The 27,998-nt window shown below is 36.6% G+C and overlaps 1 protein-coding gene across 4 annotated transcripts in view; it reads left to right on the top strand.

Moving 5' to 3' along the window:
* Positions 1 to 27,998, top strand: part of ITPR2 (inositol 1,4,5-trisphosphate receptor type 2) — a 438,931-nt gene that overhangs the window by 83,905 nt on the left and 327,028 nt on the right. For 3 of the 4 annotated variants that reach the window (XM_081060952.1, XM_081060953.1, XM_081060955.1), the window contains exons 3-9: positions 2,099 to 2,214; positions 2,988 to 3,074; positions 5,091 to 5,249; positions 10,358 to 10,456; positions 10,745 to 10,828; positions 11,115 to 11,261; positions 14,048 to 14,143. In XM_081060952.1, the coding sequence (XP_080917078.1) occupies positions 2,099 to 2,214; positions 2,988 to 3,074; positions 5,091 to 5,249; positions 10,358 to 10,456; positions 10,745 to 10,828; positions 11,115 to 11,261; positions 14,048 to 14,143 (788 nt within the window). Of the gene's footprint in view, positions 1 to 2,098; positions 2,215 to 2,987; positions 3,075 to 5,090; positions 5,250 to 6,161; positions 6,266 to 10,357; positions 10,457 to 10,744; positions 10,829 to 11,114; positions 11,262 to 14,047; positions 14,144 to 27,998 lie in introns of those variants that run through there. The other variant, XM_081060954.1, reaches the window with a different exon arrangement.

The raw sequence follows: 27,998 nt of genomic DNA, 5'->3' as shown, positions 1-27,998 counted from the left end.
AATTAGGCGTGGCAGGTATTATTAACACTTTTATTATGCAATAAATTGAGAATCAGACAAGATATGTCACTAGCCCAAGACCAATATACTTTTTTTTCTAAAAGAGGCAGAGAGAATTAAACACACACACACACACACACACACACACACACCCATCACCAATACCACCACTACCACTGACAAAAGCATTTTTACAAAAGTGCCCTACATTCCCTCTCATCAACCAAAATAGTCCTGCACTATTAGTTCCCATGCAGAAACAGATTGGTTATTTACTGTAATAGAAAATGAGATGTCACCTGTGGGAAACCATAAAACTAAGGCCCTGCAATTAGAAAGGGCTTTTGAAATCTAAGGCTTTGTACCTCTGACAGAGTAGGTGGAAGTTGTTCATTTGATCACCATCACTTTCCCTTGTCCTTTACCCACCCCCACATCTAATAGGTTATTAAGCCTATTGATTCTGCTGTTGCCTTTGAAATCTATGGCTACTCTACCATTCCTAAACAGTCCAAATGCCGATTCTCACTGTCCTTTAGCATGCTGTCATTGGGCTTTTGTGCTGGTCTGTAAACAACATGTATGTGTTTGTGCTTGAAAAAATTTGTACATTCTTTTTGTAGTTGCTAACATATGTAAAATAATTTCTAGGGCTTATAAGATATGTTGCCAAGGAAAGCTGTTTCCAAGTCTATTTATTTTATTTTCACACATATAAGTCAAGTGGTGATTCTTGTGTCATAATGTAATTTTGAGGGCTTCGTAGCTCTCTTTTAGAAGGTGTCTGTTTTCTGCTACTTATAAAATATTTACTCATGTACATAAATAACTTTTAAACCAGGAATTAAGAATTACAGTCTTGTATGTATATGGGGGGAGAAGCAATCAATAGAGTTTGTGTTTATAATTACAAACTATATTTAAAAAGTCATTCTGAATTTTTAAAATTCCTTTAAAAATTTATAGTTGTATATCTTGGTCATTTATGCCATTACAACCATAAGTAAGTGAAATTTGAAAAGCTATCAAGTCCGTCATTTAATTTTATAATGAATTTAAAGAGAATAATAGAACGAGCATGTATAATATGGTGAAGAATGTGGCTAAAGTGGATATTTGAGTTGACTGAATTTTATTTTTGTGATACCTATTGAAAAAAATGAGAATGATCCTAAATATTAACACCACAACCAAAATAAATTTGTCGTATTGAATTCATACAATTTTTTGTGAGAAAAATGAAAATAATATTTGGATTTTCTGTATCATTACTCCTTTATAATAGGACATTGGGAATTGACATTTGTTCTCGATTGCAATCCATTCTAGAAACATGCAAAATCATTAGCATATGGAAGAATTCTTTAGTCAAACTTCTATTTTCATCATTAAAAGGATAAACTATATTTTGCTTTTTGACTTAGAGATATCACTAACAATATTATTCCACTATGATTTCCTATCTTGATATTGAGTGGTAGCATTAAGAATATAATTTTGGTTTAGTGTTTTCTTTTTTTGTTTTTTGCTTTTTTGCTTTTGTTTTGCCTTGTTTTTTTTTCTCACAACACTCTGTGTCTTAGATTTCCATACCATATTCATTCTAGGTAGATGGAAACTTGGATGGATAACTGAAATGTGATTGTTGTGATTGCTGTGATTGTGTGTACTTTTTGCATCCCTTTGATGTCAAAGATAGATACTATGAATAAATAATTAATTGTGCAAGATCGGGAAAGTCAGTGAAAGTCACTAATGTTATTCTGTTCGCTTTCTGAGGTCAGGTACCCCATTTTAATTAAAAACTGCCTTCTAATATAATGATTACATTGGTTTGATTTCTTTATAAATTATACTAGCTAAAATATCCTTTAAGAAAATTAAATTAATGAAGAATGGGGTATTTTAGCAGTCTAAGAAGTTAGTGAAAAGGATGTTACTGAGAGAATTTAAGAGTTGGCCGGAGGATGGGCTAGATGACCTTTAAATGTTTTTTATTCTTGGGGATTCCAATTCCAGTGCTAGGCTAAAGGAAAATTTATTTAAGAAACACTGGTCACCTTAGTTACAGTGTTTTTTGTTTGTTGTTTTGTCATAGACTGCCTCTTTAAGGTATGCCCTATGAATCGATATTCTGCGCAGAAACAATATTGGAAAGCTAAGCAAGCCAAACAAGGGAACCACACAGAGGCAGCCTTGCTGAAGAAATTACAGGTAAGGGCCAGGTTTCTATTTGTCTGGTTTAGGCTAGACCAGGTACAGCAATAACGAAAGATCTATTTTGTAGCTTAGTGATTTTACTCAATACACACAGATTTAGAATAGTTGTAGTAACACATTGAAACTGGAAGGGACTTTTAAGTTATAGGTTGTGACTATGGTATGGAGGTAATACATTCCTACTGCTGTTTTTTAGGGTGTGCCAGACTAATTCAGAGAATTCACCTCTAACTGGAAAACAACTCAAAATCTCTATAGGAACATAAAATCTAGTTATATTTTACTTGGCATTGCACTTTTTTTTGTTTTTTAAAGAATATTGAGAAAAAATAAAAGTCTAGTGTTTCTAATTTGGGCTGAGTGTAAACTTGATAGGACTTAATTTGTGTCATTACAATTTCTATTACTTTCAGAGTTTAAACTGTACTTTGAGACTTGAAATTTACCTACTGTCCTGGTTGGTTTCTCTAGCAATATTCCTTCTGAAAGTAATTTTTGCAAGACCAGAGAGCCTAGTACTTTTTTGAAGTTTCCAACATAAAAGCATTCTGAGATATAGTTGGCCACATTTCAGCATTAAATTGAGAGAATCATGTATTTAATTATTGCTCCCCACCCCCAAACACCAAGAGTAAACCAGTCAGCCTGTTTTATTCATGGTTATATTCTTTGTTCATATAAAAAAACCCCAAAACCTTATTTCTTTCTCAGTGATCATACTCTGTTTACTATGTTTCCACACTGAATATTTGATAATCATTTTACAGCATGCTGCAGAACTGGAACAAAAACAAAATGAATCAGAAAATAAGAAACTGTTGGGAGAAATCGTGAAATACAGTAATGTTATACAAGTAAGTATCTATTTACTTTCTCTTAAAAGAGGTGAATATTTTATTGGAAATTTGCATATGGTAGGAATGCCAAATAGAATTAAGATTTGGGGATACAATAATTTGTTTTTTGGTAGAAATTATAGATATTGTGATATTTTCAGTTGATATTCACCACACTATTCTATATGTTTGGGAATATGCCTGCTGTATACATATAAAGAAGTGAGCTTGTCTAGATGTATGTACAAGTTATTACCTCAAAAGGAAGAAGATGGGGAAACATAATTTCTAAAGGCCCATAAGAAAATAGACCTTTAGTATTAGTGGGACTAAGGTGTAACATATGAAGCTTTATCTTTTTATTTTGTAGAGGGAAGAACCTTTTCAAATTGTACTTTTAGATGGAAATCGCCCTTGTGTTGTTATTAGAAGATCTTCTATTTCAATTAGTATGCACACTGATTTATCTCAGCTGCATTCCTTTCTTGTGCTTCACTTAGATCTTTAGATTTTTACTTGTTTGTTTGTTAATATACGCCCCACCTTGTTCCAAAAAGAATGTAAGGCATTTATAAAAATACCGCATAACAAAATAAAAAAGAAATAAGAAAGGCAACTGGGTCAAAGGGAAAATAATTGTTAAATGAATAGGGTAAAATTGGGTGAGGCAGGTTTATAAAAACCATGTTGTAAAGTCTGGTAAACTTGGGCTCGAAGCCTTTTTGTTGCCCCTTAGCTAAAAGGGAAGCATAATGTGTTACAGCTTTCACATAGGAGGCTAATAACAGAGAACTAAGTCAGAGGTCTAGAAGTAAAAACATTCCCAGGAAGCAGACCAGAGATGTATTTCTCCAAAGGGCTCTCTTAAAGGGAACACTATTTAATATAGTAAACAATAGTAAATAGTACAATGAGGCATTTCATAGAACTCTTTTAAAAAATAATATACCCTAATGTTTTGTTAATGGATCTGAGTAGGTCTGTGATGGAACAAGATGAAGGTGATTGGCTGGGTCTACAGCTCCTTGAATGTATGAGTTAATCTAATGACAGATTATGTGATACCTGGGGCTGCATGTCCCTTGGACAATCCTCCATAAATAGAGTTTCTCTTATCAAGTTTTCATGACTATTAAATTCTGGCAAATGAAGCTTATTTTGCTGAAGTGCAAATATTTGCATGACTAGTTAGGGGCTTCCTCATGGGCTCTAACACGGTGGATCCTAAAGGAATGGGGTTGGCCCAGTAGGGTTTTCATTAGTTTATGGTAAAATGAGAACCAAGGATGTTATAACGAGTTTTTCAAAAAGCTGATTTCTTTTTTCAATTAAAGAACTACTCTGTATTTTGAGATAATTCCCCTCTTATCGTGTATTAAAATAACCATTCTTTTTTGAAATTGTAGTAATAGACAGGTAGGTTGTTTTAGTTTTCTCACTCAGTAGACTAATGTTTGGGAAAAATTTTGTCCATAGAATCCCAAAATTCCAAGAAATGGTGCTTCTATGCTCGTCTGAAAAGGGGGTGGACTCAGTACTGTCTTGTGGAAGTTGCTCAGCCTGTTAGGACGAGCAGCCTGCCTCCTCGCGGAGGAAAAATTAGGGCTGTCCGCGGGCAGGGATGGTTCATAATACTAAGTAGGTCCGTGCATTATTTTAGTGTCGTGGTTTTTCTTTAGGATATTCTGTTTTGATGGCTGTGCAGGAATTGAGAAAGGATGTGGTTTGGGGGAACCTCCAGGTCCCCTTTGAAAAGCCTGGTTTTATTCTGTTATTTATCAGTAGACGAATCCCCTGGTTTGATTTCCTCCTGTGCCTACTACACTATGAAGCAGAATTAGGGGTGGAGATGAGGAGGACTCCAAAGAAAGGCATCTCAGAAGGACGATGAGTGTGGAGGCTGAAAAGAGCTTCTTAGTTTAATCTGCAGCCCAAGCTGTGTTATGTGGGCGCACAATGTACGTATACGTGTATACACGTATTTAACAGAGGTGCTCAAAGAATAAGGCAGTAATGTATGTCTTTTCCCTACAGCTACTGCATATAAAAAGCAACAAATATCTGACTGTCAACAAGAGATTACCCGCTTTACTGGAGAAAAATGCCATGCGTGTGTCCTTGGATGCTGCCGGAAATGAAGGGTCGTGGTTTTATATTCATCCCTTCTGGAAACTGAGAAGCGAGGGTGACAATGTATGTAAATATGAATTTAAGAGAAAAACAGTGTGTTCATGAAGACAGTAATTCTTAATAAGTGAGAGAATCAAGAAAGTGGAAAGGAAGAAAGTAGAGCTTTCAATTTTCAACGTATTATTTTTATGTTAATATCTTTAGTAGGTTAAAAGCATTTATTTCTAGTACAAATTGTACTCAGGAATCGTAAAAGGACAGAGTTCAGCTAATTGAAAACTCATTTCCAGCTAGAATTTGTATCAGAGAACTTAAGTAACCTCAGTATATAGTGGCTGAGCCTGAGAAGAGAGAGGCAGAGTTTGCATCTCTGCCGAATCAGGGAGGAGGATGGCTGTAAGAACTGTGCTTAGAACATGGTGTCTCCTCCTTTGAATGAACAGAGTAACACAGTGGATCATGGCAATATTTCATTTACTGGCTCCACCATCAGCTGTTTGCATCTACAGTCCATGCCTGTTAATAGATGTGTAATGTAGAAGGAAGTGTAGATTGGCACCTTCTCCTTGACAATGAGATTTCACATATGATGTGGAATATGTGCCTATTGTATCGTGTAAATTTTAGTAATTCCTAAAATATTTTCTACTGCTTTATAGAGTAGGGAAAATAAAAATTATGTGAAATGAGTCAATAGGCTCAATAGTTAGATATTTTTATGTGAAATAGACAAAGTATGAGGTAACAGTCCCTAATGCTGGTTGACACTGAATACTGGAGTAACTTTCCTAAATAGAATACCTTACAAATAAGGGGTCAAGTGATCAAGAAAAGTAGTTGAGATTTAAAAAAATGAACATTATAAATTCAGAGCCATATAAAAATATAATTACTCTGACAAAGTTTTCTCAGTACATTGATTACATTTTAAATGTTGTAGATGTCTCTTGTCTTAGAAATGTCTTCTTTTATAGTGAATGTATTTTTCCAGTGAATGTTGAAGTACAAAGTCAATTCAACAGGATGCAAGCTTCATGGTTTAATTTGGTTAATAAATTATCTGGTGATATCCTCCTTAGGTAAGGTTTGGGAGAAGCATGGCATGCAGGAATGGAATGCACTTTAAGCCCTATGTTGGATTCCTTAAGATATAAGTCCTACTTTTTTTCTTTTGGCATCAAGTGATGTGTGCTGTGAGCATGATATATATTTTAATTTCAGTAGGTAGTTAATTACAATCAACTCTCAGTTATTCAGGGACTGATTATGTTTACGAACAACCTATGTCTTTGGATGCCCTTTTTTGTAACGCTTCAGTCCCCCACTGAGTGTTTTCCCTGTGTGTAGGTGGTTAATGAAAATTGAATGTCAAAACAAAACCTGAGCTTAATCTGTGAAGGAATGCAATGAAATGATTGGATAAATTGGGACCTTTAGATCAGCTATAGATTTTATTAATGCATTTTGTCCTGTTTATTTATCTATTCCTTTCCCTGCTCCCAAATGCCTTTACAGAGTCAACAGAGAGTTGAATGTAATGAACTATTTCAAATAATTAGTTGTATTGGGGAAATAAAAACAATCTACCATCCAAACACTCCATCTTGGTAAAATGGACAATATAATTGTTAAGTGCAATAGAAATCCTCCTTATGTAGTTGTGCTCCATAAAGCATGGCTAAAACAATCTTCCACATTGCTTTTTGCTGAAACGGCTCACTGTTTTTTTTCCTCACCACTGTGTAGCTTTTGTATGTGATTAAGGATCTGTGAAAGCATAAGCACATCCACAGCTGTATATTTGCCACATAAATACTTGTACTGTAATGCTCATTTTCTTCCCTAGAAATATGCAGCATTTTCTAAAACACAAGCCTACTGTATTTTATTGAAGGCAAATGGAAATATTATCACTTCATAACAAGTGGTTTAATTTTTACGGATTTTTTTTTTAAAAAAGGAATATTAAACTAAGAAGAGGAAATTGCAAAGTTCAAAGGACTTCTAACATTGTATTTTACAACTTAGCATTTAGTTAAGTTGTGATTAGGTTGAGAGTGTCCAACATGATGTTTGGTGACTAAAATAAAATGCAAGAATGAGGCTGATGGCCGTCTGGGGAGAAAAATGCTCATATCCTCAAAAAACAATGGTTTCTATCATTTAAGAGTACCTCTGATCCTATGTCTTATAGAATTACAGGGTAGTTTTTGGAGAAAATTCGTGGATTCCTCAACTTTCAGCTGTGTATAGAAGACCTGGCTTGCTAGTGAGTAGTTAGAAAGTCATTGGGGACAGCCTTGAGCAGAGAACATAAATATTTCATTTTCATTTATCTTTCCATGATTGAGTCGTTAATTTTTCATTTTCAATTTTGATCTAAGAAGACATTAGTTCTTTAGTGTGATGATAGATGTGAAAAGGGTAAAAGGCCAGATTTCATTTAATTAAGAGTAAAATTCACATTTTAGGGCAAGAGCCTCTTCAAATAGCAAGTTGATTTTGCTGTGTGGCAAAACTGGATACGTTGGATTTCTAGCAAAGGCAGGACTAAAATTCTGGTGTTTTGGGCTTCTACTATGATGTTATTTTTACTATACCAGGTGCCACTTCAAAAGAAGGGTAGCTGCTAAGATATTTTTGGTAAAATCCCAGCTTGAATCTCATGTGGCTATCATCTAGAATCAACAGAAGTGCCTTTGGAATTGCAGGGTTTTTTTGTTGTTGTTTGTTTGTTTTTAAGGATATTTGTGCAGTAGAGTGAATGTGATGTGGCAGAAAATGACTTGATGCTCAAGTTCTGTATTTAATCTACAACTTCTCGGAAGGCACCTGACCCCATCAGTGGGTCAGCCCCTATGCTGCTCTCTTCTGAGAATTTCCCCAAATTCCGTGTTGACCAAGTTATCTAATTAGGTGTGAATTCTTTGAGCATAGGTACTTACACACTTTTGTATTCTTTCAGGTGCTTCTCATCTTACTGTTTTTATTTCTCATGATTGGCATCTTGTCCATTTGATTTTCAAATTTTATTCATCTTGGTTAGTCAAAAGAATCATCAAGAACATGACCAAGGACCTGGAGATTAGTGAATTAATGTTAGATTCTCCTTATGAATACTGTTCTTATGAATCCTTGGAGTTTGGAACATTTGGCTGTATGGTTGGTATCTTAAAAATATGTAAGACTTTATGGGTGGTGTTTCGAAGTACATATAACATATGGATGGGCTCAATGCTTACAGACAACTATAATAAAATAGTAAGACCTAGAGCAGTGAATATACATGCAACCAAAGTATTCTCTTAATTGGAGTTGTGGAGGGTGCAGCTCAGCTCCAAGTCTAGTTGCCATTTTCAATCTTTAGTTACAGTGAGCACAGCCCAGCATTCAATATGGGAATTGAACCAGCCACCTTACTGCTGAGAGCCCACGCTCTAACCACCTGAGCCATCCAGCTACCCCTCTGGTAGCTCAGCGCAGCTCATTGTTGTGGAGGGTGCAGCTCACTGGCCCATGTGGGGATCGAACCAGCAACCCAGAGCTTGCGCTCTAACCAACTAAGCCATCCAGCCATCCTTCATGTTGATTTTTATATTTATATTTTTGTTTATATTAAGTTTTAAAAACACCAATTCATGGTTCAAAGATAGAAAACATTGTAAAGAGATAGCATGAAAAATCTGTCTCCTCTTCTTTTTTTCGTCTCCCTAGGTCCCACCCCTTGCAGTTAACCATTGGAAGGATTTCTTATGCTTATACTTTTACAACCTTCCTCCCTTTTTTACACAAAAATAGCCCAGCTATGCTTCCTCATCCTCTCACTTAACACTGTTTTTTTCCTTATCTGTACACAGAAAGCTTCTATGATGGGTCTTTTTGTGAGTTACATCATCTGACTGACGTTGGACTTGAAAGGCAGGGTGATATATAGAGACCAGTCATGGAAACAATAAAAGCTATTTCTGCAAATCAAAGATTAGTGAGCTTCAGGCTTCTCTGTCATGTTTGAATCTCCAGATATAGTTTGTGGCAACAATACCATAGGTGACTGTAAACTCTTGTGATATAAGCTATCAAAGATTAATTTATATTGAAAATGGGAAATTATGTTCCTTAATGTCTTGGTCTAGGTTAAGATACAGGGAGAAGTTATGTTTATTCATATTGTCTAAGTCCTAATTTGTGTTTCAGTTATCTATCAAACTAACCCATTCTAATATTTAATTGGTATAAAATATGCAAAGGAATATATATTTTTGGTTTTCATTTCTGAGATGGTTAGCAATTATACAAATGAAAGTGTAGGTGCCACAGTAATAAGTCCTTAATGGAACTTAACAACAAAAGGAACTTTCATATCTATAAAATTAAACTGTTCATCATTATCCTTAAGAAAGCATAACTTTATTTTCCCACAATTTGAGTTATGAATAAAAATACTTAAAGCAGAAATTGTTAATGGTAGCATAAATAAAAAAATCAACCTAGACTGACTTTTCTAGAGCATTTTCCCCATAAACAATTTTAATTTTTATTTAAAAATGAATGCCAGGGTTTAGGAGCAATATTAGATTGGGATGTTTGAGATAAAAGTGAACCAGATGTCTAAAGCCCAAACAATAAATGTATTTCTCCAAGGTTGTGCCTAATTCTACATTTCCTGAATCCAGATGACATTAGAATGTTTAATAAATTTCTGAGATTTAGGTGAGATCAAATTTATCAGATTTGTTTTTGATTCCAGAGGTAATACAAATGTGTACCATTTTCATTTGCCCTTGAAGTGGTCCTAATATTTAGCCAGATTGTTTTTTTTCTGGCAGATGGATTCACTTCCTTTGTGTTCTGTGCTCATAGCATGAGACTGCATGTGGAGGTGTTCAGAGACCTTGAGAAAGCTCTCACTTAAATGGGGGGACTGCTAAGAAAAGGAGCTACACTAGCTTTATGAGTCCAGACTGATGGACACTATGGGACATGATTATATGATCATTTATCAGAAGATTTTTACTTCAAAGAGATAAAGAATTGAACTAAAATTTGTATGGAGGACAAACAGACCAGGTGTTAGGTCAAGAATGAAGACTTCTGTGCAGTGATTTTTAGCTTCAAGTAAAGCACCAAAGATCCATGCAGTGTCTCAGTTGCAACTTATTTCTGATTCCTAGATTGTTGTAGGAGATAAAGTTGTTTTGATGCCCGTGAATGCAGGACAGCCACTACATGCCAGCAACATAGAGCTTCTCGACAATCCAGGGTGTAAAGAGGTAAGTTGAGGAGGAAAGTAAATTAATGTGTTGATTCTGTTATGAGAGGAAAAAGGTACGTGGTTTCTTTCATTATCCTCATAAGCATAATTCCAGTTATGCTAATCAGGTGCAAATAGGTAATGAATAGTTATTGCTATTTTCAGCTGGTCTTTTGAAGACATTTGTGTTGAAGTGCGTACTTTGTTGTCCAGAGTTGTCTTTTTTCCTTTTTTACTAATTGAAGTAATAATTTCTGGTATAAAATGGAATCTACAGTCTTATAACTTAATATTTCTTCATTAATAGGTGAATGCTGTTAATTGCAACACTAGTTGGAAAATCACTTTATTCATGAAATACAGTTCCTATCGAGAGGATGTGCTGAAAGGAGTAAGTATATCCTACACAGAACATTTCCTGGAAGGATTGAAGGTAGTCTTATTGAATTTCTAGATGCAAAACCTGTGTATTCACTGGTGTTCATTGTTTAGAATGTGACTGTTAACTTATGAACCTAGAAGGTGACTATATATTCACTACGAGTGTTTCATTGAGTTTCCCTCTGTATAAATATCATTAAAAGCCAAGTAGCTAGCAGAAGGGCCCAGAGTATCAAAACCAGAAAGAGACATCTGTTTTTTTTTTTGTCTTATGTTTTCTTGAATTGTTTTTCTAGGGTGACGTTGTTAGATTGTTTCATGCAGAACAAGAGAAGTTTCTGACTTGTGATGAATATGAGAAAAAACAACACATTTTCCTTCGTACCACCTTGCGTCAGTCAGCCACTTCTGCTACTAGTTCTAAAGCACTTTGGGAAATAGAGGTGTGTAAATAATTTTTTCTTGGTTTTCATAAATATTTATATCAAAAAGACAAGATTCACTAGGCTGATTGTTTTATTGCTATAGGTATCCTTTATGACAGACCAGTAAAACAATAATTTTTGTGAACTGATTTGTGCCTCTTAACAGAATCGCCGTGACCAATTTGCAACATTACTACTTCCTTTATTATCTTCTCTGAGGCACCTCTCTGTCTCTCTAGTTTAATACAAGCATGTATACGATTTTCCTTTTTAGAAATCCTTTGTGAACTGTTGTCCAGATTGATCAGACTGAAGGCCACGTGCATCAGATGGCACTGGAGTTAAGATGGAGTAGGCTGGCTCACTTTAAGTAAACCTCAGAACTATGCAGTCACTGAAAAGCACATTTGTTTCTTCTGGGGATGTCATTTCTTTTGGGAGGAGGAGACCCGTAGTTAAGAATTTATTCAACCTTCAACAAGCATTTTTTTTTAAAGATTTTAATTTTTATTAGGGAAGGGGAACAGAACTTTATTGGGGAACAGTGTGTACTTCCAGGACTTTTTTCCAAGTCAGGTTGTTGTCCTTTCAATCTTAGTTGTGGAGGGCGCAGGTCAGCTCCAGGTCCAGTTGCTATTGCTAGTTGCAGGGGGCACAGCCCACCATCCCTTGCGGGAGTCGAGGCATAGAACTAGCAACCTTGTGGTTGAGAGCCCACTGGCCCATGTGGGAATCAAACTGGCAGCCTTCGGAGTTAGGAGCATGGAGCTCTAACCGCCTGAGCCACCAGGCCGGCCCCCCAAAAAGCATTTTTTAATTGCTCCAGTATGGTAGCGTAATTAGGAAAATGTAAATTTCGGATTTTTCTTTAAAGTACTTTTCTGTACAGTGGAGGAGATAAGATATGCGTAATTACCTATAAACAAGCCTTCAACATCTGATAAATTCCATCTTGATTTAATGATCATCCAGGCTTATGAGCAGTCATTCTCAGCCACTTTAAACCTATGGTTCCTCTTTGACAGCATGTATTTTGTGACACTTCCTTTGGTATCCTAAAATGGAATTCATAGGTAATGTTATATATATATATATATATATCATATATCATGTATATATATCATGTATATATACATATATCATATATATATCATAATTAAAAATAAATAAAATATCCAAATTCTAACATAAAGAAGAAATAAAAGGAAAATAATTTATAATTGAATATGTATTTCAACATGTAACTACCTACTCTAGTAGGTATTGTATTTATACCTATCTTTGATGGATACATTTGGATTTGAGAGAAGTGATAAATGAAGAATATTAAAAAACATTCTATATGAGTACAGGAAAAGGGGAAAGGTTCTTAGTCTGGTATCCATGAAGAGCTTCAAGTTATCTGTAAACCTCTAATAACTGTATACAAAATGGGTATGTACCAGTATGTGAGATAACCAATAGATTTTATCAGATTCTCAAAATTATCTATCCCTCCCCCTAAGGGAGCAAGAATTAACACATTGACAAGGTCACAGTTGCTGGTGTATTAGCAAAGAATTTGTGGAAGAATTTTGATTTGAGAGCTAAGCCTTGTAGAATGGGTAGGTTTTTGGTCACAAGAGGAGCATTTTTAAAGACTTCATTCACTTTGAAGTATTTTTACAATTATTATCTCATTTGAGCTATTGGAGTAGGGGAAGACATACAAGCTGGAGTCTAGCAATTGGCATTAGAAAGTTCTATATTAGCAAACAGAATCTGAGGCTGGGGCAGGAGACCACAGTAATAAAAAGAAAGTAACCTGCTGAGGGAGAATAATGAAAAGTTATTTAATAAAATTAAATAGGAGCCTTATGTTATTTAATCTTCACAACAATTCTATGAATTAAACCCATTTTGTACATGAAGAAACAGGCTTGCAGATGTTAAATTACTTGCTGTTATCACACCATAGTAATTGGTGGAGGTGGGACTCAAACACAGTCCTCTTCAGTCCTCAGTAAAACCTGAGCCTTGCTGCTGCACCAGGCCACCTGTCATAACCAGCTGTTACAGAGCTTCTGCTTTTATTCTTCATGCGCCTAGTGGCTCAGCATCTGGGGGCAAGGCTAGTTCCGAGGACAGGTATCAGAGGACATGGTGTTAGTAAAAAGCACACGTGGAAAGGGCCAAATATGAAGTAGTCCAGACCTCCAGCCCTTGGCATTTGTGGTTCTCTCTGCCTAGAATGATCTCTTCCAATCTCTCTGCATGACTGTCTCATTCTTATCCTCCAGGTTTCAGCTGTCATATCATCTCCTCAGAGTGGCCCAGGCTGATTGTCATATCTAACGTAGCCTTCCCCGGTTACTCAATCATGCACTGTTTGCTTCCTCCTGGCACATGCCAAATCTTATTTATTGAAAGTGCTAGTCTTATTCATTGCTGTGTCCCTATTGCCTAGAAGAATACCCTGCATATTGTAAGTTTTTAAGACTCTGTTGAATGAATGTTTGAACAACAAATAGTGGGGGGAACACGACAGTATTTCCAGCTTTGGCTGGGAAACACGTGTTTTGGAGTAAGGCTGTATTTGCAGGTGTAAGGTGTGAGCAGCATGTGTGCACTGAGAGCTAACTGTTATGTTGCTTGATCCTTTATGGGGAATTTTGTTTTTCTTTCACATTGCCCTCTTATGAAAACATATAGTAGATTTGACAAGTTAGCATTAATAGGTGGGCACCTTGTATACTCTTGGCATTTGCTTGCCAGGAACAGGAATAATTTTTAGTCATTATTGTCATTGTTCTTTTTGTCTGTAGGTGGTTCACCATGACCCATGCCGTGGAGGTGCAGGACAGTGGAACAGCTTGTTCAGATTTAAGCATCTTGCAACTGGGAACTATTTAGCTGCAGAGGTAAGACTAATGGATATAGTGCTATTACATCTCCGACTTTGAAATCGTGAAATAGGCAGGTTCTCCAAAAGATGTTATATTTGTAGGAACAAATACAAACGAGGAACATTATACAGATTTGATTATTGTCTATCATGTTCTGGGTTGGCATATAAATTATTCTTAAAATGTAAATATTAACCAAGGCCTTGAAATAATCTTTGTCTTAAAATTAAACAACAATCAAAAGCAATAACAACAACAGAATGCTGGTGGTTGGTTTACTGTAAAGTCAAGTGGAATGGGGTATCTGATTTGTATATGTACGTAGTTAGTCCTAAAATTTCCTATGTAGTTTCGCTCTTTCAGCGTGTCTGCATTGGAGAGATGATCAATTCATTGTTAACGTAGTATAGCCACTAATTTCAGGTTGGGCTTCAGCAGCCACTCTGTCACCACTGGGTGGCTTCAAACCATTGGAGATAAAAGGGTGTTCGTCCTGATATGGAACTGTCTGAAAACTGCCAATAAAAACGGTGAACACATAATGAAAGTTTTTCCTTTCTCCACTAAAAGCATAGTGACATTCAGATAGATAAGAAGGGTAGGTAGGAGTAATAGCATAGAAATTTTAGAAATGTTATAATTCAAGTTTGGTTATCTAATGTGGAAATAATTTTGAAAAAATTTGTTTTTAGATGTATGAAAATATCCATTCATTTTGCTCTCCTCAACTTTGTTTCTGTGTTTCAACTTTGAGTGTCTTCTGGGGTTCTAAACCAGAATCTGGCCTTAGAATTTTTAGTATTACTTATCTAACTTTTGCTTTTGGTTGTGAGGGAGGATAAGGAAGTGGGGATGGAAAACTGATGAGAAAATGGTGTGGGAAACAGGACGTTTCTGTAAACATGCTGACCCCTGTCTAAACAGGCACCTAACTCAATTACCCTCTCCATCCTATTAATCTGTGATAATTTTTTTAGTCCTTGCCAATATCTGATTTATTGTACATTTTATTTTATGCATACATATTATATTTCTCTGTCAGGATGTACGCTTTCCAAAGGTAGGGATTTCTTTTTTTAAAACATCGCCACTGTGTCCCCAGCACTTAAGGCAATGCCTGGAACTTAGAAAGAAGTGGATATATATTTTTTAAATGAATGAAGGAATATGAAGAACCTATGCAGGCTTCTATAAGCTTAAAGGATGGGAAGAAGGACATTTAGGGATTTGTATCTGAGAGACATTTGGAACAACATTTGAGCAAATTAATCTCTCTAAGCTCTAATACCCTCCTCTGGAAAATGGGGATAATCATAATATTTATATAATAAGATGATGAAGAGAATTAAATGAGGTAAAGTGCTTGGTATATAATGTGTGGCTCATGATAAACATTCAGTACGTCATGCCAGCATGATTACTTTGATTATATGATAAATAGGGATTCTTCTTACTTTTGTAAACATCTGATTCATTATTTAGGAATCTCCGCAAGTAAGTGAAATAAAGTTTAGCAATTTATTGCAAATTTATTTTCAATTTACTGCTTATACGGTAAATGTTTTGAAGTAAGTTTTTTGAAAAGTAACCCTTTGAAGCAAAATTAGGCAGTACAGCAGAGAATCTTGTCTAAAATAAGAATTAGAAAATACTACTAGATGTCTTATAAAAAATAAGAAATTAGGATTAAATTTCGTTTGGCTCCTCTGTTAGTGACTCTTTTCCTTAATTCACTTTTCAATCAATGGCTGTTTTAGCTTCTGACGTTCTGTAGAAAAATGATATAGTTACCCATTGTTAGTTTTCCTTGTTAATCTCTGCAATTAAAACTTCTTTCATTTGATACAAATGATTAGGTTATTAAGAATTAAATTGTTCATTAACTTTAATGAAAATCCCAGACCTCAGTACATAAATGAATTCATTAAAAATGGAAAACAGAAAGCAGTTCATTCCTTGAGAAGAATTTGAAAGACTGTCTTTTCATTCTATTTCTAGAGAACATGACTTTAAGTGCCAGATGCTATTTTGTCCATTCAAAGGTCTGGTGTTTTTGTAGGACCTCTTCTATGACCTTTAATACTATAGATAGCATCTTTTTAAAAATTCAAGATGAGGGAAGAAGGATAGTGAAACATTAAGTACATATCTGAAAATGGAAAATTAGAAATCTATTTTCTATTGATTTGAACTAGTGTAACAGAATGGGTGCTTCTGTGTTATATTCTGACATCGAAGGAGAAGTCATGGCCTCAAAATGCTGACATCTATAAGTTGGGGTTTTATATTTCATATGGCAGCTAAGTTCAGACAAGACCCTGGCACAGTCTTATCTCAGATGCTTGTCCTGCTGGGGTGAAAGCGTCCAGAGCTGTGGCAGGATCACAGTGATGGCAGTCACTTGATACAAAAATTGGTTTCTAATTCCAATTCCACAGTAGGTGGAAACTATCCTGTGAGGAACAATGATTATCCTCTTGTCATTTTATTTTTTAAAGTGCTCAAGTCTTGAATTTAAGCATTATTCATGTCTTGAGTGCAGGGCGTTCTCAACACTTTTGAGTGGTAACTTCCTAGCATTATTTGCTTTATTATACCCTTCTTGCTAGGGGAGAAAAGACTCCATGGCTTTATTTTACTTTTTCGCTTTTACCTTTAATATCTAGATACTACTTAAAAAGTCTGACACACATAGTGGGATGTTGAAAATGTAAGAGCTGGGAACAATTATTTTTGGGATTCATAAAAACAGCAAACATCATCTTGAAGATTTTATACTCTTGTTAATATATGTTTCTTAAGTGCCTGATAAGTGCATAGCACGGTGGAGTATACTGCAGATAGAGAAGGAAGCAGAGGAGTCAGTCTTTGCCCTTCAAGAACTGACCTTCTAGTTCAGAAGGCAGCGTACAAAAAAGGACACAGGGGCATCAGGAGGCAAGTTGATGTAGGGCTGATTATATGTGCAGGTGGAGTTGGGTTAGTGTGAGATCAGCCGAGAAGGCTCTGGCGTGGGTGAACTTTTCCACGGTTCTGAAAGAAAGTAACAGACACAGGTTATCAGAGAAATAAAAGAACAATCCTTGTAGAAGTTGCCAAGGTGACATAGAGAGAGAGAGATGGAATGTTTAAATTATATGTAGACAATGTAAAAAAGAGAGGCCAGCTAAAAGAAAGGTCTTCAGCTAAAAGAAAGGATTTTGAATGAAGGGTTCATCTAATTAGTAACAGGAATGAAGTTTGAGGTATCTACCTTAGAGATTAGGACTGGACAGCTATTTGCAAACATGTGGTAGACACCGGTGATGGTAGAAAAATCTAATTTCTGTCCTTCAAGAGCTCCCAGTACAGGATGATGAACATTTTATAGCAATATGAACCACAGTGGGCTTATGCAGAAGCACTGAAGTGCAAAAGAACCGTTAGTAGAGGTGCTGGGTAGTATAAGGAATGGCGTGGGGGCCAGAGGAGGAGCTGCCTACTGAAGCATAAGGCGGATGGGGAGAGAGAGGAAGCGCAGTGAGGGCAGCTACAGGCGAGGAAGTGTGCGGTACTGTACACACTAGTTTCCATGTATGATACACATGTGTATCACACATAGGATATGTGTGAGTTTGGAAGTGATGCTGGAAGGTGAGGGGAGCAGGGTGGTGCAGCCAGAAAGGTAGGGCAGCTCACTTTTTCAGGCTACACCTATTAAACTAAGGAGAATGGGTTTCATCTTTAAAGTAAAGAGTGGCACTCTTAATAAATCTGTGCTTGAAGAAGAGCACTCCAGAATCGCACTGTCCAATGTGTGCCACATGTTGGCTGTTTCCATTTAAACAAATATTATTAAAATTAAATATAATTTAAAAGTCACTTTCTCAGTCACACTCGCCACATTTCAGGCTGCTCCGTAACTACACGATATTGGACAGTGCAGTTACAGTACATTTCTGTCACCACAGGACAGGTTCTAGTGGACAGAGCTACTCTGGAGCCTTTGTGAAGTGACTGGCAGGGACTGAATTTAGATGCAGAAAAACCAGATAGGAGACAAAGGTATGATCCCTTCAAGGAATTCTGAGGACATGAACCAAGGGGGGAGGGGTTGGCATTGGTAATGGCAAGAAGGGGGAGACAATTTTAGGACATAGAATCAATGGAGTGGAAATCCATAGAATGTTAGGATTTGGGCTTTGGAGAACTGGTAATGTCTTTTACCAATTTAGGGAATATGGGAAGAGGTACAAAGCTGATGAGGGAAATAATCCATTCAATTTTGAATATGGGAAGAGGTACAAAGCTGATGAGGGAAATAATCCATTCAATTTTGAATATGTTTAATTGGAGTGGCTTGTAAAATGTCCAGGTGAAGATGCCTAATAGGCACAGGTTTCACAACTTCTGGAAGTTTGGGGATTGGCGAGGGCTGAAGAAATAGATGTGGTCCCCATAGCGTGGATGAGATCAGTGAATATAAAGAGAGTGATGGGACCATGAGGAACTCCATCGTGGGAGGGTGGACAAAAGACTGGGAGCCTGAGAAGTCAGAGAAGCAACTGGAAAATCAAATGAGCTGAATCACAAATGCTAAGCAAAGGAGGATAGAGTTTCAAAACGGAGGGAGTACTGTTGAAAAGGTTAGGAACAAGCCTTTCATAGCATTTGGCAAGAACATGGTCATTTGTGAGTTTATTGAGAGAATTTTTAGTGGAAACCAGAATGCAGGGAGTGGCAGAATGATGAGGAAACCAGCAAATGGATGTAAGTGTAGACTGAGTTTTCATATCATAGCTGTGAAAGGGGAGAAACAGTAATAAAGGGAAAGTAAGAGTCCTATTAGATAGGTTTTTATGGTCTATTTTAGAAAATAAAATGGATGAAATCTGAGCTGTTTTTGCATTAAAGGGAAATACCTATCAGAAGGGCAAGATTTGCCTGTGTATTACTCTTTTCCCTCAGTCTTTCCACTCTCAACATGCATATTTATAATATGAAATATTACTTTAATGTGCTTGAGGCATTCCTGGTCAATTGGATTATGTAATTCTTGAATTGCCTTTGAGTTTATGGTGTTTATATTGGCCAGTGTGGTAAAGAGAGCCTAGTGTAGTGGGAAAAAAACAATCTCATGTATACTGCTCACAATCTTTGACTCCAAGTAAATATTTAACCTCTCTGAACCTTGGTTCCCTTGTATGTAGAAAAGGTGTTAATATATATTATATGGGGTTATTTTGGAATGAAAGAAGATAAGAAGTGTTCAGCACACTGCACATAAGAGGAATTCAGTAAGTGTTAAGTCCCTTCATTTTTATGGAGAGGAAGGGGAGAGAAATGCAAAGTAGTGTTTATTATTATTATTATTATTATTATTCAGAACTAGCATTTCTTTGTCAGTTAGATAACTGACAAGGTGGTGGTGGTGGGGATTTTAGTAGCTCACCACTGGATACCTTGTGTCTAGAACAGTGATATTTAATTCACCACATTCTGTAAATACTGGATGATTGAATGGCTAAATCATAGAGACTATGAAGTTGTAAATCCAATCATTTCACTTTACAGAAAAGGAAACCCTGGCTTAGAGAGGCGATTTATTTTGTTCAAAGTTTAGAAACAAGATAATGATGGTATTTCAGTTGAGTGCTAGACTTGTCCCGCTTCAGTGGTTCTTGCCCCTCAGGGGACGTTTGGTAATGTCTGGAGACATTTTTATTGTTACAGCTGGAAAGAGGGAGCTACTGGCATCTAGTGGGTAGAGGCCCGGCATGCAGCTAAACATCCTCCAATGCACAGGACAGCCAGCCCCCACAACAAAGAATCATCCAGCCCGAAATACCAGTAGTGCTGATGTTGAGAAGCCCTGGTGTACATTATGCTGACATTGCACTATCTAATCTGTAGACTGCCTGCCAGGTGAAAACTCTGCTATGATATTGTGAAGAGACCAAAGGTAGTTAACATTTAGTCCTTGTCCTTGAAGAGTTTGTAATCTAGAGAATAATAGTAACTCAATCACAGGGACATTGATACCTCTTTTGCAATTGTTTCCATCATACATACACATCTGAGATAACTGGTTTTGTGTAATGTTTAAAATTGTAACATCTGTAGGTGACCATGATAAATCTCACAATACAGTTAAAGGGCTGCAACCTTAATTCTAAGCACAAATGAGAAAAAAACACGCATAAAAATTTACTTATACATATATTTCCTAAGCATGATATTATATTTGAGCAGTACTTATTCAATGGCTAAGTTATTCAGAAAAATGTAATAAGTCTGTTGTTTGTGAGGAAATGAAGGGGGCACTATTCAATGGAAATTAGACTACTGTGTTTCCCCGAAAATAAAACCTAGCCAGACAATAAGCTCTAATGCATCTTTTGGAGCAAAAAATTAATATAAGACCTGGTATTATATCACATTCTATTATATTATATAAGACTGAGTCTCATAGTATAGTAAAATAAGACTGCGTCTTACATTAATTTTTGCTCCAAAAGATGCATTAGAGTTGATTGTCTGGCTAGGTATTATTTTCGGGGAAACACAGTGTTTGATATGCTGAAGATGCTGTAGTCTAATTATAGAGACAAAACACATAAATTGCAAGCTATTTAAGCATAGCACCTTTTTTTTCGTGAATTGTAGAAAACATCTAGGAATTAGAACAATGATCTAACACTATTTAGATTTTATTCTGTAAGATGTTTTGGATGTTCTGAAATCCAAATTTCCAATGTGGGGAGGAGATCTCCTCCCTCCCCACAAACAAGCAATTCTTGTACATCAGCTGAGTGTCCTACAATTCAACTCAATGCTGATACTACCTACCCAGAGGTAGCATGAGGTTCTGCCAGTTTAGTGTTCAGTCCTACAAGACTGCGCTCCAGCCAGCCCCACTCAGATGCTATATAGTTGCAGCCTAGGTTGTTTCCTGTGCTTCTGACTGGCTGGCTTTGTATCAGTGGTTTCCACAACCTCCTCCTTGGGTTTTATCAATTTGCACAGAAGTCAGAGAAACATTTTACTAACTAAATGACTGGTTTATCACAAAGGATGTAACCTGCAAATAGCCAGATGGAAGAGATGCATCGGGCAAGGTATGGGGCAAGGGTGCAGAGCTCTCTCTGAGGGCACCACCCTTCCCAAATCTTCGTGTTCACCACACCACTGGGAAGCTCGCCAAACCCTGTCTTCTTGAGTTTTGATGGAGGCTTCATTACGTAGTCATGATTGATTAAATAATTTGCCATTGAACAAGTCAGCCTCTAGTCCCGCCCCTCTCCCAGGAGGTCAAGGGGACTGAAAGTTCCAATCCTGTAATCTTAGCCTTTATCCTTAGGTGACCTAGGGGCATTCCAAAAGTCATCTTTTTAACATTACAAAAGACACCTGTACACTTTGGAAATGACAAGAGTTTTAAAAGGTCTGTGCTAGAAAGGGGGACAAAGACAAAATTTGTATTTCTTGTAATTCACAATATCACAGATACTAAAGTGAATCAACGTTTAGAAATGGACCCTTATTCAATTTAGAGATTCCACTAGTATTGCTTTGAGAATTCAAGATGTGATGTTATTTTCGAGAAATATATACTGTTAGAAAGCCATGGACAAAATGTAGAACAAAGTATTTAATTATGAATTAGATAATAAAGGCATTTATGACTTCATCAGATAATGCATTACAGTACCCTGTTATTTGGCTTTCTCCCAATAATATCAATTTCTGTGGACCATACATGTAATTAGGTGATATGAGGGGAAGGAATACAGCCATATAGTTTTGCCCTTAATACACACCACTGTTGTCAGCTGTCAGCACACTCCTTGCCAGTTTTCCATAGATCTGTTCCTCTTATCACCTGATTGACGTAGGAGAGTTCACAACTATGTCTATGGGGAAAAAGTAATTTTATCATATTTTGAATCTGCTAATAAGGGAGGCTCAGTAAATAGTTCTTCCACAATTGTGGGAAGAATTATAAATCAAGTATCACAATTTCTGATCGGCTGCTTTCTTCCTTTTCATTCTTTGTATATTACGAAAGCAGTAACTTTTGATGAAACAAGATAGATCGAGTAGTGCAAAATAATTTTTCTTGTTAAAGATGTTATATTGCCTTTTTAAACTCAACTTGCTTATTTGTTTGTAGATAGGCAACACTTCCACCAGATGGCAGTAAACACTTATTTCCTAACTATGCAGTAGTCTTTGGGTTTAATTAATTAAAACCAGTATTCAAGAACCTATACAATGGTATTGAATCTTATGAATATTAGGGCTGTATACGTTTAGTTCCGTACGTTTAGTTCTCTATCAGAAGTTATCAGTCACAGTATGTGAAAAGGGCAGGGTTTGTATGTATGTGTATGTATATGTACATAAATACAGATATATACTTGACTCTATATGCACACATATACACATGTAAATATTACATATCAAAACATAAATTGTGCCTGGCACATGTAACATTCAGTAAATGTTATTTTTCCCTTCTTTTCATTTCTAGACTTATCAATCAGAATAATAGATTGGCTTTGAAATGCTAGTCATTGGAAAGAGGAACATACATTTAAAATCATTTAAAAACACACACGACGATTTAATGACTTTAATGTCATATATAATAGAAATAGATCAAAACAAATTTCATTACAAAAAGTAACATTTTTCTTGTAAGGAAATGGATAACATTGTGGACTTAAAGTTTCAATCAGCTTCTGGCTGTTATGTTAAATGGAAGTTGCAGTTCTCTTTCATTTGATTGTGGTATACTCATGACTTTCACCGCCTAGGTGTTTATGATATCACTCTCTCTCTGCCATTTTTCTGTTCTGGCTGGTCATATTCTCTACGTGACTTCTTTCTCGTCCTCTTTGTCCATTTAAGTGAGAGCTCCCTTTAAAGATTAGTAGTGGGTATTTATTCTTTATATTCTCTCTGTCACTCACTCCAGTGGCTGCGGTGGTCCAGGAATTTGATCTCAGATATCCCGCTGCCATTGAAACTCAATAAATATACCTAAGATTGAACTGTTTCCTCACAAAATAGTGAATTGTCTTAGTTCTGGGTTAAAAACTTGAGAGTCAGGATAAATGTATTTTCTCTCTCAGTTTGTGCATTTAGATTCTTCTGACTCTGTGTAAAATCTTCTGCATTCTTGTTCTTCTTTCCATTTCAGCATTATTATTTTTGTTGGTGCTCTACTGCGTCTTACTTGGACCACCATACTTGCTTACTTTGCTTCTTTCATCCTCCATCTCCTACTAACAGTAGACAATTGAGGATTTTTAATGTCCTGTTTCTACAAATAGTATCCCAAGGATATTCAAAATCTTTCGAAGATGCAGACCCAGTAGCCTATGGTTTAAAGGCCCCACTGGTCTGGGCTGGCCTTGGATCATCACACCACTCTTCTTCGTGGGAACAGGAAGGAAGTCACATGCTATCGCAACTACAAGTTGTAGCTTGGAACCTTCAGCACTGTGCTTCCAAATAACCCTGCCACTCACCAGAATATTTCACTTAATGTGCCCCAGGTGCCTCATCTGTAAAGTAGGGTTTAGAATCCCTTCTAAGAGGATAATTGTAAAAAGAAATGATTACCTTTTAAAAGCATATAAAAAGTATGCCAGAAATGACATTTATGGGTCTTCTCTGAACAAGTCTCATTTTCTCACCTATGTGGCATTTGCTCCCCTGCAATGCCTGTCCTCTGCACTCCATCTTCTCTGCCAATTATAATTCTATCCATCCTTTCAGGCTTAGCTCAAATGCTACCTTCTCCATGAATTTATTCTTGAATAAATTTGCCCACCAAAGATTCCTCCCTCCTCTGACCTATATTGTTTATAAATTATTCATTCCTGTCTTATATCTCTTGTCACATTCTGTTTTGTATTATAGATAACTGTATTTATGTCTTATTTCCCTTCCTAGATTGTAAGGTCTTGTGGTCAGGGGCCATATTCCCTTTGTCTTTGCTAGAATACCATATGCCACACAATGTTTTGCCCGTTATAGATGCTCTATTAATATTTATTAAATAAATTACTGAATAGCATATTAGATCACTCTCCAATGCCAGTTTATTTATTTATTTATTTAAAGTGTGTTTTTCCGGGACCCATCAGCTCCAAGTCAAGTAGTTGTTTCAATCTAGTTGCGGAGGGCGCAGCTCGCAGTGGTCCATGTGGGGATTGAACTGGCCACCTTGTTGTTAAGGGCACTGTGCTCTAACCAACTGAGCCAACCAGCCGCCCCTCTAATTTATTTTTTAACATAAGGAAATATTTTATTTAAAGTCTTAAAGATTCAGGAATCTCCACATGACTATGTCTTTTATCTCCTTTTTTAGAAATAACATTTTTTCAATTCACCCTTAGTCTACTTACCTTACTAATTACTGCTATTATTATGTTTAGAGAAGGAAAACCACAGCATAAGTAAAACATATTAAAGCATATATTTATTTGGCCTGTACTTAGTATTGGTGAATTCACATAGGCATAGATTTATTTGCCTCTCCCTCCTCACTATATATTATTAGCACTTCAGTGAATTTACTGAAGCAAAACCCTAAATTAATTATTATAAAGACACAGTGCAGCCTGAGAGACACAAGACGAGGTAAAAATCTAACTGATCAGACCCATCTTTAGTACTGTTGCCAAAGATACGCATATGTATAACTTACTGACATATTGCTATGATTAGGATTTAGCCATAGACTTCTCTCATTTTACAGACAAGGACTCTGAGTTTCATGGCGATTAGGTGACCTCTCCTGAGGCCCATGGTTATTTCCTTACAGAGCACCATCTGGAATCCAATTCCACAGGGATTGAAATGGGTGCTCCTAAATGGGTGCAATACCGGGGATGCCAAAAAAATGTGGACACATTTTAAGAGATGTTATCTCAATAATAAGATGTGCTCAAGCAGTAATTTGCCCTAATCAGAAGTGTCTGGACGCTAATGATGATCACTTTCAGCACCTCTTGTAATTGCAGAAGTCAAATGTGAATTGTATTCATCTTTTTTATTGGTGTATATTGAGTATTACAATTTGAATACAATTTTTTCCTTTATTAAAATGTGTATACATTTTTTTGGCACCCTCTGGATGTGAAGACTGAATTTTAGAGTGTAATGTTGTCTTTGGGGTAGAATATGAGCTATGTTTAAGAGGGCATAAATGATTTGTGTCTGACTCGGGTACATTAATTCCTGTTTCTGTAGACATTTTAGTTATGGATACAGCATGGTGTCCCCGCATGAATTTATGTTACAGTGTCTGTAACAGTAGTACTTGACGAAAAGAGCTGAATAAACCCACCCAGGCACTATGGAACTTTTTTTGTTACTACCAAATAAAAGTGTGTCTGTTTTTAATTGTTAATTTCAGGTGCAAAACAATATATATGATTATACTTGTACACACCTCACAAAGTGATATCCCCAACAAGTGTACTACCCATCTGAAAAGTGTGTCTTTTTGAGTTTCATTAATCAGTAGACAGGAGGTCGGTTAATTAACTATCTTTTTGGCTTTCTGCCTTTCATTCTTGGATTCCAAAAGCAAGATGATCCCGTTTTGGAACTAATTTAGCCTCAAATTTCCCCAGTTGCTGACCTAGCACTAACAGGCAACTTCTTCTTATGTGTATCAGTAGCTCATCATGTTTATTGCTGAGCAGTACACAATTGTTTGAATATACCATATTTGGTTACCCATTCTCTTGTTGCATGATAAGCATTTTTTGTCTCAGCCTAATTTCTGGCTCTATTTATGTCCGCAACCATTGTTTTCCCTCCTTTCTTCACCCTCTCGTCCTCATATGAATGTGTCAGTCTGTTTCAGATGATTTTCCTGGAATATGGTGACCTCTGCACATGCAGTTCTTTCCTCAAGAGCTGATGAAAGCTTTATTTTCTGTTATCTTTGATTAATGCTTGTGTTCCACTTATGTTCTCTTCATTTTGAGTACACAAATCACCTATTAGTTGACATGCCCTTCTCTGGTCCTCCATGACTATTTTCTTTTTCCTAATTTTCATTTCTTTACACCTTTTCTTTGTATTGAGGGGTAGCTGTTCAATTTTCTTTTTATCCTCTATCACTCATTTTCTGTAGCATCTACTATTTTTTTTATTATTGCCAACATGGACTTTAATTTTGGATTTACGTTTTCATTTCTAGTGAAATCCTCCTTAACTTCTTGTCATAATTCTTTATATTTTTATATTATTATTTTATTATTTATATTATTGTTTTATATTATGTTTTTAGCTGTTCATCTTATTCTGTTGTCTTTACATAATGTTTACTTGTACATCTTTGAATATGCCAAATCATTTTCAGAAAATTTTTTTGCATCATACCATAGAAAATATTCAGAAAGACTCTGAGAAAGAATTTCACCTTCTTCTAACATACTTTTTAATCAGTCCTATGTTATTTTTCCCTCCCTTCCTTCCTTCCTCCCTCCTTTCTTTATTATCCTCAGACAAGTGTGCTCTGTGCAGAACCAGATGCGTTGAGTGGATGGTCCTTTTGTTCCATATTTTTATTCTCAATCCTCCTTCTAAATCTTCAGCTGCAGGGCGGACTGAAGGGCGCATTCCCAGTGTAGTTCCCAGTTCTGGCAGATGTTGGCTCTGTGTACCTGGGCTCGATTGCAGTTGCTTCTATCTCAAATCCCTTTGCTATTTCTATATTATTATGTATGCAGTGCAATTTCAGCACAGAGCACGGTTCTTTTTCTTTTCTCGTCTTTCTTCAGGCAGTGCTTCTCAGAAAGCCCTCTGCCAGCATCTGCTCCCTCTACTTTCTGTCCATTTGCTTTCTGAGCTTTGTCATATCTTTGTGGTCATGAGAAGATAAAGATAGGTACTGGGACAGTGGATGAGAAGACTGGGCAAACAATTTTCTGCTCAGCCTATCAGCAGCTTTCCAGTGATAAGAGAAACACTGCTGTTTTTGGTTGTGAGACAGGTTACTTAGTTTGTTGCTAGGTAGACAGAGGGGGGCGGTCCCTGGTGGAATACACAGAAAAACAGCCATATCTTGCAACTCCAGGTCCTGGAGTGTCTCCTTCAGTGCAGGACAGAGACATGAGAATATGCCTTAAGGTTAATAAATTATCTCAAATCCCTTTTGGCCAGACAAAGGAACAGATCTGATAGATAGGAATGGGTTATTTTGTTAATCCCTTCAGGATGGGCAAACAGGACAAACCTGATAGACAAATTCAATTAAAAGGCTCCAGCCCTCTTCCCCAAGCAGGCAAGGGAAGGTATAAAAAGTAAGAGCTTTTGCCTCAGTCACTGGGCACCCCCATTCGGGACCCCCTCCCGCTCGGGAGCTCTGACCCTTTGCTTTCAATAAACTATCCTCTTTTTAAAAAATTTTGCCTCTCCCTGGTCCGTGTTTCCATTCTTCAGTCTCACGAGACACGAACCCGGCCCACACCCAGAAACTGCCGGCAGATCCAACATCAATTGGTAAATCCTCTGTAATCTCTGAGTCAGTGGACAAACAGTGGTGGGAACCACAGCAAGGATCCTCTTAACTGTGTTCACATGGCCATCAGCTTGAAATGAGGTTAACATTTCATGGATATGCCAGGAGATAAAAACTGGGGAGTTATCTGCTTCTTCCCCATCTGCTTTTTAATTACTGTCAGTTCATTGAAGACTGGGGGTATAGGTTGTTTTTCAGCCTTAGTTTTCAGTGAAATTGAGAGGTTTTTGTTTTGTTTTGCTTTTTACCTTTTTCAGCACTTTCATTGATATTTAGTGGTAAGTTGGGAGAGGCTACTGCCCCTCCTCAGAGCTACTCAGAACTACTGCCATGTTTCCCTGA

The sequence above is a fragment of the Rhinolophus hipposideros genome (assembly GCF_964194185.1).
Source record: "Rhinolophus hipposideros genome assembly, chromosome: 9".
Classification (NCBI taxonomy): Eukaryota; Metazoa; Chordata; class Mammalia; order Chiroptera; family Rhinolophidae; genus Rhinolophus; species Rhinolophus hipposideros.
The sequence above is the reverse complement of the archived record's forward strand: the minus strand, read 5'-3'. Positions and strand labels throughout refer to the sequence as shown.